At 39.6% G+C, this 15,135-nt stretch overlaps 1 protein-coding gene across 5 annotated transcripts in view; it reads right to left on the bottom strand.

Moving 5' to 3' along the window:
- Positions 1-463: 463 nt before the first annotated feature.
- Positions 464-15,135, bottom strand: part of RALGPS2 (Ral GEF with PH domain and SH3 binding motif 2) — a 107,301-nt gene continuing 92,629 nt past the window's right edge. For all 5 annotated transcript variants that reach the window (XM_064664175.1, XM_064664171.1, XM_064664173.1 and 2 more), the window contains 3 exons: positions 9,676-9,781; positions 8,383-8,474; positions 464-6,568 (listed from right to left, as the gene is read on the bottom strand). In XM_064664175.1, the coding sequence (XP_064520245.1) occupies positions 6,539-6,568; positions 8,383-8,474; positions 9,676-9,781 (228 nt within the window). In that variant the 3' untranslated portion in view covers positions 464-6,538. The remainder of the gene's footprint in view (positions 6,569-8,382; positions 8,475-9,675; positions 9,782-15,135) is intronic.

The raw sequence follows: 15,135 nt of genomic DNA, 5'->3' as shown, positions 1-15,135 counted from the left end.
CAAAGAGCTGAGGAAATACAAGGCTTTGCATGCTATTCATTCATTCATTCTTCATTTTTAGTTTATCTTCCATGTAGTTGCTCCTTAAGAGCCAATCTGCCTGATCACTGCTTTCAGTAAGTTTAAATTTATCACATCTTTAAATACAGAGACAACAGAAAAGAATCTGATAAACTACCACCGAGAGAAAAACCACATAATTTAACAGAACAATCTCCGAGACCAAACATAAATCTCTTCAATGAACTGTATCTCCCTGCTAGATTTTGGATTTCTTTTGTACCAGCAGGCAACGGTATCTTTACATGCTTCATTTCAGAGGTTCATTAAAAAAAAAAAAAGCCATTAAAATTCCAGTTGATCTCAGCACCATTCCCAAAGACAGTCAAATTCCACGTTGCAAAACCTGGTTGCAGTCTCAATGCAGATTTTCAAATGAGAAATTAAAACTTCAGACACAAGCCATCTTTTAAATCATTTATTTCAGTAGGAAAGACTTTTGAAACCTGTTCTTCAATTCATTTAAACTAGCTTATGCAAACACACAATTTTCACACGCACACACAGAATAAAGTATTAAAAAAGGTGAAGAAAATGGCTAGAGGACAAACTGCACATCCCTCAGCAAGATCATAGTGCAATCCCTCTATCCCTAGAATGCCTCACACCAGCAGGGAACATTAAAAATGGCTTGTGTTTACTGCATGACACCTTGATCCCCCTCCCAGTGATGGTTGGTCCTTACAGGATTATTATAAAACATAGCTATGGTTTCCTGGTGCTTTTCCCACTTCAGTGCAGCAGCATTTGAATGGATACACTCCTGAACACAAGGAGCCAGAAGCGCCAGTAAACAAGGCACCCCAGAACCCTTTATTTCAACATTTAATCCATTTATTAACTGCTTTTCTGCTTTGCAGTTTCAGCTGTGAACAGCTTTGGAATGGTAAGAAATTCCTTCAGGAATCACAGACGAAGGCCAGAACCTACCCAAACAAAGAGAAATAATACACTAATCAAACACACAAAGGAAAGGGAGTATTTACGGTGCTTTTAGCCACTCCAGAGCAGGACCAGGCTGACAGCCAGAGACACGCCAGGAGCTGCAGGAACCTGCATTTCATTACATCTCATGCTCCTTCTTTTCCTTACCAACATAACTTCAAGGAAACTCGCCAGCCCAGTTCTGTGACAGGCACGGCTGAACTAAGTAATTTGTGTTTTCTCCTTGGACCCAAACCCTTCTGTTGTCTTTGAAGATTCTTAGAAAGCATAAGACTAATTTGCAAATAATCCTTCCAACATCTGAATTTACAAAAAGACTATATTAAAACTGCTGTGTTTTTATAAGGATGTATTCCAGGAAAACAAATATTTAATTGCATAAGAACTACACATTCTTCCTTTCATTTCCCCTTCCAAAGCTTCTGAAACCTTGCTGCTAAAACAGCCTTTTGCAGTAGTTTCAGTGAAGGGCAGTGCTCTCCACATAGTGTTGGCACTAGAAATACAATATATAAAACTGAGCTTTTGGGATATTAAGACTAAGATTAATCCAAGTCCCCTCTTTCCCCCAAACAGTTTTTTCCTGTGGTATTTATTTCACATTAGCAAAAAGCCTGTAAGGAATAAATCTTCTCATAAGAATGTTCTTCATTGTTTACATTCAAATGGGAGAGAGAAAAGCAAGCTCCTTTCTAACAGCATGAGCTCTTCAGCTCATGTGGTCTAGACCATGACTTGGACTACTCTTTTCAATTTTCCCCCCTACTAAATCTACTCAGAGACACACCAAAATAAAAATAAATTAATTTTTAAGAGGTCTGAGCTACTTCTGACAAAAGCTGAACAAGCCCAAACTACCAAATACCTCTACATTTTTCCTAAAAAGAGGCTATACAAACACAGAAAAAAAAATAATAGTAAAGAAACTCAAGCCAAGCTATTTTACACTGACCAAAACAACTGTCTGCTGCAGAAATGCAATGACTGCCAGGAATGTCACCCCTTGGTCCATTAAGGACACAGCCTGCAAGTCTGCCCTGGTGGGACCCTCAGCACTGAAATAAAGGAATTGGTCTCCAAGTTCATAATAAGGCACTGGCAAAAGTCCTCCTCAAATCCAAGCACTCACCCTCCTGATACATCACATATCAGAATGATGGGTTTTAAAAAAGAGGGGTAATCCCTATGAACAAATTCCACATCCACTCGTACAGATCCTTTCAGTGACAACTTTCCCAAGCCAAACCACCTCATGCACAAGACACTTTTAGAGAATAACGAAAGAAAAAGGGTAACATTTAAAAAGAACAATAAAACTTTCACAGCCTGTCTTTGTAAGGAGAATAGGCAATTCACTGATGTGATTTAGTACCACTCCTGGGGTCTTGATGCTGCAGCAGGTAGCACACAGAGCTGGTCATGGAAAATACTGGAACTACCAATGCTGGTAAGTTAGAATATCAAAAAAAGGGACAAACAATAAAGAAAAATGCCACTGATAGAGACAGAAGAAACAATATCCCATGTTTTACCTTATCTTGATTTGGATAAGATTTACTACAGTTATCCAAAACCAGAAGATCAACTTGCCTTTTGTCACAAGGGACCTCAACTTCTCACGTGCCTCAGCAGCACAAAAAACCTGCAACTGCTTCTGCTGGGAGGGAAAGGATCTGCTGTTAACATGTGTTATGTCTGATTCTAATAGAGGAGGACTCTTGTTGGAAATGTATAAATGCAAATAGAGGAGGCTGATGTTGCAAGATTAGATTAGATGAATTCACTTCCAGTGAGGAACAGATAACTAATAAAGCCCCGCTGTGGTTTTTAATGCTTTCTTCTGCTCCCAACATGTTTTCAAATGTGCACACTTCTCTAAATTTTAAAGCTGGGTGCTAAAGCTCATTCATTAAGTATTTATGTGCATTCATTTAGTATTTGTAGTTTTAATGCCTATAACTTGCACCTAAATACTTAATGAATCATAATAGCTTGAGTAATATTCCTCTGGCATGAAAATGTCTGCAAAAGGAAATACGTGTCTGGGGTGAGCTATGTTTATTCAAGCTATCCGAATTTTTAAAAAATAAATCTCATTTGCTTTCCAAGAACACTGGGACAGAAGTTAGGTCTGAAAATCCCAGCCAAAAGTAGCACGGATTAAATGAGATAAGAGTTAGCAGTAAGTATTCAACCACCAGTGCAACGTTATCTATTTCTAATGCACTACACCAGTTCCATAAACCAGACATTCCCTGTTCCTTGATCTTTCCTGAAACTTTTAGTTTGGCTAAGAAACTGGTTAGCTGTCAGATGATTCACATTTGCATGCCAAGTCTCACTAGAAGATCTACACTGAAGAATTTTTGCTCAAATGCCACCAAAACAAGGAGTTGCAATGGGCATCTTTAGTTTCAAAATCAAAATGTTCAGAAAAAACACAGTGACAAATATTAGCTGAAGTGTTTCAACAGTTATTAACAAGATAAAGAATTAGAGCAACACTTTGAAAATAAAAATCAAAGAAAACCTGCCAACTATCTGAAGTAGTCTGGATGACAGTCTTACCTGAATACCATGAGCTCGTTGCTGTCCTTGTTTTCTCAGCACTAGTTTCAGTTATTTAATTTTTTTAACTCCTTTTTTAATTAAAAAAAAAAAAAAAAAAGGGAGCATTACTACACTCTTTACAGTGTATATGACATGTCTGTGTCTTTCCAAAGCTGAGTTGAGGCAGCTTTCCCTCAGGGAACAAACCCTCCACCTCTTTCTGAGCACCATTTATCTTAAAATATATAACGTGACAGTGTTTCTGTGTTGCCCTGTAGGACAACAATGGGAAAGTACTGAACTACTCATTGTAACAAGTGCCAAAAATGCTTTTCTGTGTTGTCATTACTCACTCCAGTTATTATGGCCACACACTTTAAGGAACTCCTCCCACAATATTCCATCTCTCCCATGAATCTCCCGTATCGGAGGGTGGAAAACAAGGAAGAGTAGGAGGCCCAAGGACAACGAAAACTGGGAACAGCAACAATTCATTAAAGGGTGATTTGCAAACTGTTTTCCCCACTCTCCTCCTACCATAAAACCTAACTCAAAACAGCTGGAAAAATACAAAAAACCCAGTAATAAATGACATGTCCTGACCTGGCTCTGTCCTTAGCAAAGCTGTGTGCTGTCAGGCTGTGGCTCCCTGTTGCAAGTTGCCTTTCACTAACAAAAGAACAGATACAGTTATGCTGCAACCAACCCAGATTAGCTTATTTAAAAATTCAAAATCCACAGGCTACTATCCACAATGCTTAAAAAAAGGACACGCATTATTAAAAAACAAACAAACAAACAAAAACCCACTTAGTCATTGAGAAGAAACACACTAAGTAATTCTTAAAACAGAAAAAACCCCAAACTAAAGTTGTGCAAAGTCTACTAAGTAACACTGCTGGCTCTGAAGATGTTGTCTTTACTATACACCTAACGTGGGTAAACCTGGGAGATGTGTGAACTGCAGAGGGATTCAGCACAAGCAACCTCTTCCCAAAGTTCATGACTTCAGGATGAGAACAGGCTATTCATTCCTCATAAAAAAAACAGCAACCAAAAAATGCAAAGGGTCTCAAATTCTCAGAGTGTTTGTGGTGTAATTCCGACAGAAGCATCTTTCTAGTGTTTTCTTTCTACCAAGAGCCAAATCAGAACAATTCCTGGAAACATAAACCAGCCTGTTACCCTTTACATCACCAAGTGGTTGGGGTTTGTATGTTTTGTTTGGTTTTTTGTTTTTGTTTTTACTGTGAGACTGGATTAGCCTTCTTTTTTGCCCACCAGAAACCAGAAAGTAATCATTTCCATTATGAGATTAATTTGACTCCGGAGGAAAAAAAAAAAACCCCAAAACAGCCCAAAAGTGAATTTATAGGCTTCTACTCAGATGCAATAAACAAACTATACATTTTCAAAATAACAACTACTAGTAGAAACCTTTATTAGATAGTCAGAGAACTCTCAAACAGACTGGTAGGTAGCTTGTTTCTTTTTAAAAAGGAGAATTCATGGTGGAATCTGCAAGCGTATTTACGGCCACTAAACCACAACGTCAATGGAACAGTTACTAATTTTTCACAAACTTCAAAGTTCTGATATCGGAGTCATATCTTGGGACAACGTTTCCTTGCTTTACAAAGATCATATTTTTTAAGATTAAAGAGAGACCAATCATCCAGGAAACTAGGTGACGTCAAGGAAACCCCAAGAAAGCGAGAATCAAAATCTTAAGCATCAAACACACACATAAAGCACAGCTCCCTTTTTACAATCATAATGTTTTTCTCTGTGAGTAATTCCAGTGACCAAGAATGATTCCTGCCAAGGACAGAATTTTGATGGTCCCACACCTTTTCTCTCCTTAGGTTATATCCTACCTTCTAATAAATTAGTTATTTGCCTGAAGATTAAAAGAGCTTCTGCACGTAAGGTCTGCTTTAGGCCACGTTATCAACACCACACAACGTCAACTATTTCGACCAAGACAGATACTAAAATCAATTATTGCCAAATGAGAACGTGAAAGCTTTGAAATTGTGCCTCTATCTTCTTAAAAATGTCCATCTTAAGTGATATTATGAAACACCACACACTGACAGTGGTCCCTAACTGGTCATTAGCAGACACCCAGAGAAGGAAAGCGTCTCGGTGAGCTGTACCCGGGTGTTGGTGTTTTGTCATTCAACAAATGGGAAGAAAATACTCAGTGCTGACCCAACAGTGCTTTGAGTTTTGTCTCTTATACACACCCCTTGACCACCCAAACCACGTGTTTTTAAGCAGGAACGAGGTCCCGACGTACCAAAGCAGTATTTGGTGTGTAAGTGCCGCTGTCGGGCGCCCGGCTCCTGTGCAGGACCAAGGTTTGCAAACTCACTGCTGTTTCAAACTTTATACTTGTAGGTCTGAGAGAAATAACACTGCTCCAGGCTAAGAGTGCCTGGGACAAGCTCCCATCCAGAACTCCTGGTATAGTCTAAACAACATCTCTAGGACATGTAGTACCTCTCCTACCCGGTTCATACACAGCTTTAGATACAGCTCTTAAATACCAGTTTACCTGTTTTCTTAAGAATGCCTAAAAAGGTGAGTTATTTTCAAAATTAGTATAAAGTTAAAAGAAACTCAAACTAGCTACAATCTATTTAACTCAAGCACAGCACCGCCAGAAGTTTCACACACACTATTTGGTGTTTCATGTTGTTTTTCCTTTCACTCTTTAAGGCAGTGGTTTCCACAGGTCAGTTCAAAGAACATAACGAAGCACGGTCCATGGCAATTCATGTTGCAACTCCATTTTTCACCTGGGGGACTCTGCTCCCCAGCCATTAGTGGTTTTGTTCAGGGCTCCAGAGTTCAGAGATCGAGTGGACAGGCTCTGTTCTGGCACAGATACAGCTGGCACGTTTTTCATCAGGACCTCCTTCTCAGTTATGAGATGGTTCAAATTGTTCTTATTTTTTTTTTGTTTTGAATTAGCCTGTTATTCAAAGGTCATCAAGTTGGCAGGAACCTGAAAGCAAAAATGGAAATGATAGAAGGATTTACTTCAAGTAGTAGCTACTTACATTCAACTCTTACACACACGAGACACCTGTTCAAATGCACATTGTTCTGTCTCCAAAAAAGGGGAGGAGGAATGCAACTATCAAACATACCTAGAACTGTAGAAAAAACAGGTATAACTAAAATATTAAATTGTTTCAGGGGTTATAATTTTATTATATGGCCATAGAACTTTAAACTTTCATGACATTTAATATTTGTCAGCAAAAGAACCTTCACATGACAAATCTTAGCACTGAACTACACAAGTCCCAGCTAGAGAATTCTTGGCACACAGAGCAGTGATTGATGTAGGCCCTCTAGTATTTTTAAGATTAATTTAATAAAAACGAGGCATCAACACTTGCCTGAGCTTTTCCCAGAGGAAACCTGAATTGCCTGCTGCAGATATCACTCCCTTTCATGAAGATTAAAGCTAGTTTGCAATACATTAGTTTATATTTCCATTTTTCCCCCCATCAGGAATTTACCTGACAGCAGCATCTCTTGTTTACTCAGGTTATTAAAGAGCCAGCACATTCCTGATGACACTCAATAAATACCCAGTTTGGTCAGATTTGAAACGAGCATTTCTTGCTTTGCATCTGATCCTGATGGGTCCCTTCCAACTCAGCATATTCTATGATTCCATGATTTATCATTTACCTGTAGAATGCTCAACTGGGCTAAAGTTTCACCACTAAAATCAAAAATAGTATCTATTAAAATAGTTCTCAGTATTACTCAGCTGGGTAGGTGTTTATATTCTATTGAAAACACCTTTAAACATCCAATTTTTCTAAGGCAGTCACACTGTTAACAGTATTAGATAGTACTGTTAAATCTTATTGAATAAAACTTGTCTTCAGGGGGCAGTTTTCAGGTTTGCCTGGAAGTCACCACTTGTTTGTAACTCTTTGCTACTATTTGCCACTATCCCCACATTCTCCAGCCACAGGAACACACTTTCCTCTCCTTTGCACTGTCTCAAATACCTCCACAGGAGCTTCTGCAACCCTCCTTACTCCTTAAGAACTGTCTCAGAAGCAGAACTGAACAAGAAAGCACAGAAGGATGTGGAAAGGTCTTTTTGTTTCCCCTTGAAATTCAGTGGTATTTCTGCTCTGGAAAGTCCATAAGCAAATGTGCAAAGGAAAAGGGAGAGTTCAGGGAGGCAAAATAACTTAAAAAGGATTTTGCTGATAAAAAAGATCAATAAGAATTTATACGGGAACAGCATTTAATAGGGGTTGGAGCAGTCTATCTTCCTTTTTGATTCATGGAAAATACTACCTTTGCTATCAAAGACTGCAAAATGTACCGAGGACTAGACTACTGTTTATACATTTTAGGAATACATAACAACCAACAGAAAATATGCATGTCCACGACCTGAAAAAAATGGCACTACAGGAGAGTTACCTGGAATTGATATTGAATGCTACAGTTTACAGCTTTTATGTAACTGTACAAACAGCCCTTTTCAAATGGGCAATACAAAAACACTGCCACTTGGACAGGTATTTTAGAGCATTCCTTGCATTTCCCCAATTGCTTTAAATGAGCCTCAAGATAGCCCCAAATCCTTCTTCATTACCCCAGAGTCTGCAAAGGGACAAAGACAAAGGCAAAGGCAAATCAACCAGCATGTGAAATGGAGGCAGAAGCTGCTCAGGGTACATTGCTCCTCACACAAAGCCCTCAGTGACAGCTTGGGCAGCTCGAAGATCCGTCACTTCTGAGCCCTTAAAAGCTCATTCCACTGCAGCATCTTGCTCTCACCTGTTGTCTGTTGCTTTGGCAGGCAGCACTCAGGTGTTTGAACCAGAGCATTGCATTCATTCTGTTCCCAGCTTGAAATTTATATGAATTTCCTAAGTGAGAAAGGGCAAAAAAATCTGATGAGGAAACACAAACAGTGCTACGCACTTAAATCCTACCCATATTCAAGTACCTCTAACTTAAGACATTATGAAAAGATTTAATAACAGAAGGTTCATATAACTTTACACTTTGTCTGGAATAGGTACAATTGTTTGAGCTAATGAAGAGAGGTTGCAGCTTCCTGCCTTCCTTTACAACATTCTAGATTTCTACTAATGTCAGTATCAATTAGGAAAGAACAAAACATTCCTTAGAACTGCACAAAAATGTTTGAGCTCATTGCCCACTATTGCAATTTGTTTATAATACCATAATTTTTTAATGAAGTGCAAGATATCACTGAAATGCTCTCTGGAAAGCTACACTTGAAAATGTTTGAATATTGTTCCTGAACCTACTGATACATTTCAGACTCGTGTTTTCAGTGCCTGGTGTTACACAGTGCTTGCTTAGGTTCAGCAAGGCCATGTGTTACAAAAACTTTTCAGATTGCTGTTGCAGAGTTTAAGCTGACAAGCATTCAGTATTTACACCTCATATCAGTGGTGCTAAAATGGATGTTTGGAAATAAAACACACTAAGACTTGAAGCAGACAAAGCAATAAATAATTTTAAGCTCCTTTCTCAGAACTTCTAATAATGCTCTTTCTGCACAGTTTGAAGTGCTATGGAAAAGTAACATTTTCTTCCAAGTTTAAGCTGAAAGCAGGGTGCTGTGTTGGAGTGATGGAAATCCACAAAACAGCCAAGATCTCTTAGGGTTTTTTTCCTGGTAATAGCACTACATTTGAACAGCTGGTTTGATTTTTGTTTTTCATGTGAGAGGAGAAGGGACTGGTCAAGCAGGTAGTATTAGCTGAATCTCTTTTTTTTACTGTTAGTTCCATTTTCACACATGTGAAAATGCCTCAGTGTTCTAAATATAGTTTGAAAGAATGCAGAGGAATACTTCCAATAAAAATCACAACTGGAGTTGTTAAGGGTTTGGAGGGTTCTCAGAACTTAATGAAGACTCTAAGGATTCTCCACAGATTCTTGTTCCCATAGCATTCTAAAGGCAAAGATGACATCTTGGAGAGCAGTTGAAATTGGAAGGATGTAACAGCATGTTACCTTTCACTTGCTCATTTACTTGCTTATAAACGACCTCAGCAATGCAAATGCTTATTCTGGGAATCAGTGCACTCTTACCCTTCTCAGAATCAGTCAATAAGAAGAGATCTGGATGCTCAGGGTCATCTGCCATCATCACCATCCAGCCCACCACTGACACGTTCTTGCTGGGCGTGGATTTGAACTGGAAATACAGCCAGAGATGTAAAACTGAATTAAACCAAGAGGCTTCAGCCAGTTCCTCTCAGTGACACTGTCAAAGACTGAGTAACTTCAAATGAAGCATGGCACTTCATACAGTTAATTAACAAAATTCATATGAAATTAGTGAAAACAGAACTTATCACAATTAATGATATTCAAAAGAAATTAAAAGAAATATCACAATCTGCAAAAACTTGTCAGACCTCTAAACTGCACTGCATGGAGACAATTCCTCGCCACATTATTGCACATTTGAATGTACAATATAGTTCAAAAGAAGAGTATTAATAAATGCAAAGCTAATCCCTCCACTGTTAACAAACAGAAGAATTGAACTTGTCTGTGCCATAACTATTCAAAATTAACACATTATAATAAGTCTGTAATTACACATAACATGAGTTCTGGGGACAAGATAACACAACTGTGTAGTTAAATATTATGACATGATGAAGAAAATGGGTCAAATGAAGATGCAGATTTAATAAACCAGTGCCCAGAACATCACGTGCTCATTTATCAACAAGATGTTCCAAATGCTGGGGCTCCCCTGTTCAAAGTGTTACTCACACACTGACAGATAACAGTACCTGTCTCTGCTACACTAGTCCCTCTCTTGACAGCTCCTTGATGCCACTGTTTTTCATTCACTCAGTCAGTATTACTTTCTACTTCTCAGGCTTTCTGAGTTCCCAGCTCTTCTCACCCATTAAATCCAACTTATCTCCAAACCACAAGCTGCCTTCTCCCAGGTCTCCTTGTTCATCTATTAGTACCTCCTCTCCTTACAGGCTCAGGCAGTCCCACCCACTCCCCAACCCTAATTCATTCTGTTCTCTCATGACTTTAGCTGCCAGGTCTCCTCTTCCTGCATTCATGGGTCCAACAGAGGCTTTTCCCATCAATCCCAGCACTCCCACCCTCTGCTTTACCTCACTCCTTTGCACAGCAGATCCAACTCTGCTATATCCTTGTCCTTATCAGACGTGTTTTCCACCTGCCTTGTGGATTCCCATTCCAACCTCTTTATTAGCACAGTAATTTGGATCTCTCTTTAATTATATTATTAGAAATCATAAAACATTCTTGAGACTGTTTTAGCTTTAAGTTATTAAAACTAACCTGTAGTTCTAAAATATTTTTATTCTTCATTCTAATGCCACATGGCTGATGCACAGCATTAAGCATCGAGTTACTTTTTTTTCATTTTAGAAATATTGCTTTAATATTACTAAAATAGAGCTCTGGTTCAACCAAAGAAAGTATTACTGCTAATAAGTCTGAGGGTGTCATGAGCAAAGTAAGAGACTGTAAGAATGTTCTCTGCATGGGAATACAATTACTTTATAAATAAAGTTCCATTGCAAGTCTAATGTCAGTTATTCTAATCTGTGCTATAGATTAACTGAAGACCTGGAATGTTGTAGAATCATCACAGAATCCCAGAATGGTGTGGGTTGGAAGGAACCTTGAAGATCATCCAGTTCCACCTCCTGACATGGGCAGGGACACCTTCCACTAGCCCAGGTTGCTCCAAGTCCCATCCAGCCTGGCTTTGGACACTTCCAGGGATGGGGCAGCCACAGCTTCTCTGGGCAACCTGTGCCAGGGCCTCCCCACTCACAGGGAAGAATTCCTTCCTAACATCCAATCTAGACCTGCCCTCTGTCAGTTTGAAGCCACTGTTCAGATAAGTTTATCTGTCTGGGACTTGTGCAACCAGGTACATTTTAAACCTCAGTTTAAAATCCATCATGACTTGAAGTGAGCAAATGTCAGACTGCTATTTGAAACAAAAAGCATTTTAACCAAGTTCAAAATAGTTTAAGAGTCCAGTCTCTCTACATATGTATACTAAAGTTAAGTAACTCACTGTCTTTGGGGGGTGGACACATGTGGTAATGTCTCAGAAGAGGAGGAAGTAAATTATAAAGCTCTATCAGACAACATTTCATTACTGTGAGGGCTGGATAACAACTCCTTTCCAAACAGAAACTACAATTTCTTTGAGGAGTCAGTAAGTAATGTCAGTCTGTAATGAAAAACTGTATATTCAGAACTTGCTATGGGCCTACTGATGACACTGCCTCAAAAAAAAAAAGAAAAGATGACACAGCCTACACTTTAAAGGGACCTGCAAATTACAAACTTCCAAGCAGTCCTAAAGCATTAATAGGTAGGTCCTTTTCAGAGATGGAAATCTGAGTCACAAAGCAGTTTTAATAGGTTACAGATCAACAATGAACCTTTTGAATGGCACTCCATTCTAGAGTTTCATGAAAACAGCACATCTCCTATCTTAGTTACACATCCCAACAGGTATCCAGTATGTGGCATTGCCATGCAATGCAAACTGCTGGAGCCCCTGGCTTTTTAATTTCATTCAAAACAATTAGTTAATTATGGTACTTCTCCAAAAAGCAAAAAGCTCCACACGAGGAAAGTGTTTCCTGCCAGCATCAGTCCATCATCGCCTGAAACACGTCAGCTTTCCATCCCTGGATCTGCATTCCATGTTTACACAGTCCCCCAGGGCAGCTCATTCTCCACTGATGCACAGAGCCTTGCTAACAGCAAGCCTGCTTTGTTAACATGAAGGGAATGAAAGCTTCATTGTAATTTAATGTTCCTGGTTCTTATTTGCTTTTTTGTAATATAGGCCACTGGAATGATGCTTATTATACACATGGAAAACTGCACAGCTCTGGCACCAGGCTTCACATGACTGAGTTTTGTTGCTGTTGTTCTGAGCTCAAAGGCATTTAGACATAAATCTTTGAATCAAAACCTCTGAATTAATCTGTGAACAGACTTTTCATTCCAACCTTTTAGCACCTACAAATCTCCTCCTCCACATCTCCTGTTGAGATTTTACAGCTTTCTAACATTTAGATCATTTTCTCAGTGGCTGAACATCCTTCTTAGAATAACAGCATTCTTCTTCAGGGTATTTCTGTGAAAGTGCCTGAGCTACAACTACCACATTTTCTAGACTGCTAATAAATGGATCTAATTCTGATTATAACATGCAATGGAAGGCTTGGAACAAACAAGGGTTCGTGCTCAAGTGTGTGAAGCCTCCCAAAGTTTCCGTTTCCTTTCCAAGTACCTACAAACATGGAAAAATCTCTCATACACGCTATGTCATCACAGAAATTGGCAAGATTCTCCAGTCTAATCACTTTAAACAGTTATTTTTTGGGTGTATTCACATGTTTCAGGGTGAATGCTCATTTTAAGACTAAGTTCAAGTGGCTGTCCTCACACTGTCCTTTTCTAAAGGTGCATCAGTGCTACAGTTCTGCCACAGAGGCTTTTCTGTGGGTACCATTTCAGCATATGAGATAAAACCTTAAGCACTGTACACACATTCCTGTCAGACTGTGCTGTGCCACATCTCTGTGCTCATTATAAACATGCTCATTATACGCAATTCTCCATTACTGCAGTAATAACTGAGAGCTGTTCACTTTTTAAAATCAAGGCTCGTTATATGTAGCAGCCTTTCTTAGGAGATACAGCACAAGAAAGTTTGTCACAGGCAGGTTCTCTGCATGTCACAGCATCTCTTCCTCTCAACCAGATTCACATCTGGAACACACACAATACTGGATGCACTCCTTGGTCTTTGACCACAGGCATGAGAAGAAGAGCTGGCTTGCCCGTGTCCTAAAGGGAGGGGATTTCTTGCCCTTTCTGCTGAATTACACGGGGATTTTAATGATGTAATTTTCCAAAGAGGTTGGCTATAATAAGCCTGGAAGAGCTTTGACTGTTGGCCCATTCCAAGTGCCTGGAGCAATTGCAGCAGCAGAATGGTCAAAAGCATGCCTGTAATCAAGACACGTTTACCATGAGAGCTCCAGCCAGGAAACTTTATATAGCAGACTGACTCTTTTGTTGCCAGCGTTCCTTTCCATGTCACAGAGGCCTTGAGAAAGGAAGCAGAGAAGACAGTTGTTTAAATGGCTCCAGAAGATGATTGGAATATTTTGCTGAGGTAAATCTCCAATGTATTGGTCTTTGAAAAAGAAGTCTAATTCCAAGTAGACAGCATTAGACAGTAAAAAAAAAACCCCAAATCTAGATCTAACCTTGAATCTCTGTATTTTGCAGAGCAAACCTCTTAGGAATATCACTGGATAGTATTTGGAGGATATACTCATGCTTCAACTATCTATGGATGATTGACCATCTGCAGTTCATTCTCTCCTGATTAACTTTCTTTCTGAAACTGCAACCACAGCCTCCAGAACAAAAGGTGAGGCTTTGCACAGTAACCCTGCAGTGCAACAGATGGAAATCTATGCCATGGATAGCCAGGCTCGAACTACAACACAGGCAGAGCAGCTGGACAAGTCACTGACCACTTATTATTAGGCTGCTTAATAAACTGGAGCCTCTCCCCTTAATCCCTCAACCTCAGGCTCCTACAGCAGTTACCAGGTTATTTTCCACCTTAATTTCAGCATAAAGATCGTACTCTGTGCTATAATAACCTCTGAAGCAGAGGTTGGTTCACTGTGAGCATTCACTGGGAACTATTTGTGTAAATAAAAGACAACTCAAACCACAGCTAATAGTTACTACAACATTTTCACCTTGACTGTGCCTGGGAAACCAGATCACAGACTGAGAATTCACAACAGGCTTTGCATCCACAAAACAGAACAAAGTATGTTCACTGCCCTAAAAACCTCAAAGCAAGACATGAGCTGTGTACAGCCAAATCCAAGGTTGTGCTGGATAGTTCAATCCAACCTCACAGAGCCAACTATTAGAAAAAAATTAATCTGCTCCAGCAGTCATTGCTTTTAACTACCACTCCTGCTCCTCCTTTTCCTGGGAATTGCCTTGCTCAAACTCCACTCAGTGTTTGCAAGCCATGAGGCTGGCAGGCTCCTGGTGGGAAATCCTGCCAGCATCCTGGACTCAAATGCCTCCCCCTCCTCTATCTGCAAACTTCCTTAACTGCTCTGCTGGATCATCCCTGGACAGAGAAACGTGAAAACACCAGGATGAGAGACAGATTTTGGCTTCTTAGGCACCAGCCTAAGAACCAGTTCATCAGCAGTTTAGTTGTTGTGGGTATCACAACACATCGGTGACTTGGGGAATATTAAAAGTCAATTCTAGAGGTTCAGAAAACAATTTCTCCAAGAGCACTCTAAATGGCTGTGACAGCATTTCAAGCCAAAGGAAAGGCTTTTGCAGTAACAGAGACTCAGGAGGATCAGGTACCAGACTTTGCACCTTTTTCCTTCATTTACTTCTGTCTAAAGAAAGGGCAGGACCATTTAAATGATTAAAATCGTGATTCTGAAGGAAATGTGT

This window comes from Pseudopipra pipra, chromosome 9 (assembly GCF_036250125.1).
Source record: "Pseudopipra pipra isolate bDixPip1 chromosome 9, bDixPip1.hap1, whole genome shotgun sequence".
NCBI lineage: Eukaryota > Metazoa > Chordata > Aves > Passeriformes > Pipridae > Pseudopipra > Pseudopipra pipra.
This window is presented reverse-complemented; position numbering and strand designations above follow the sequence as displayed.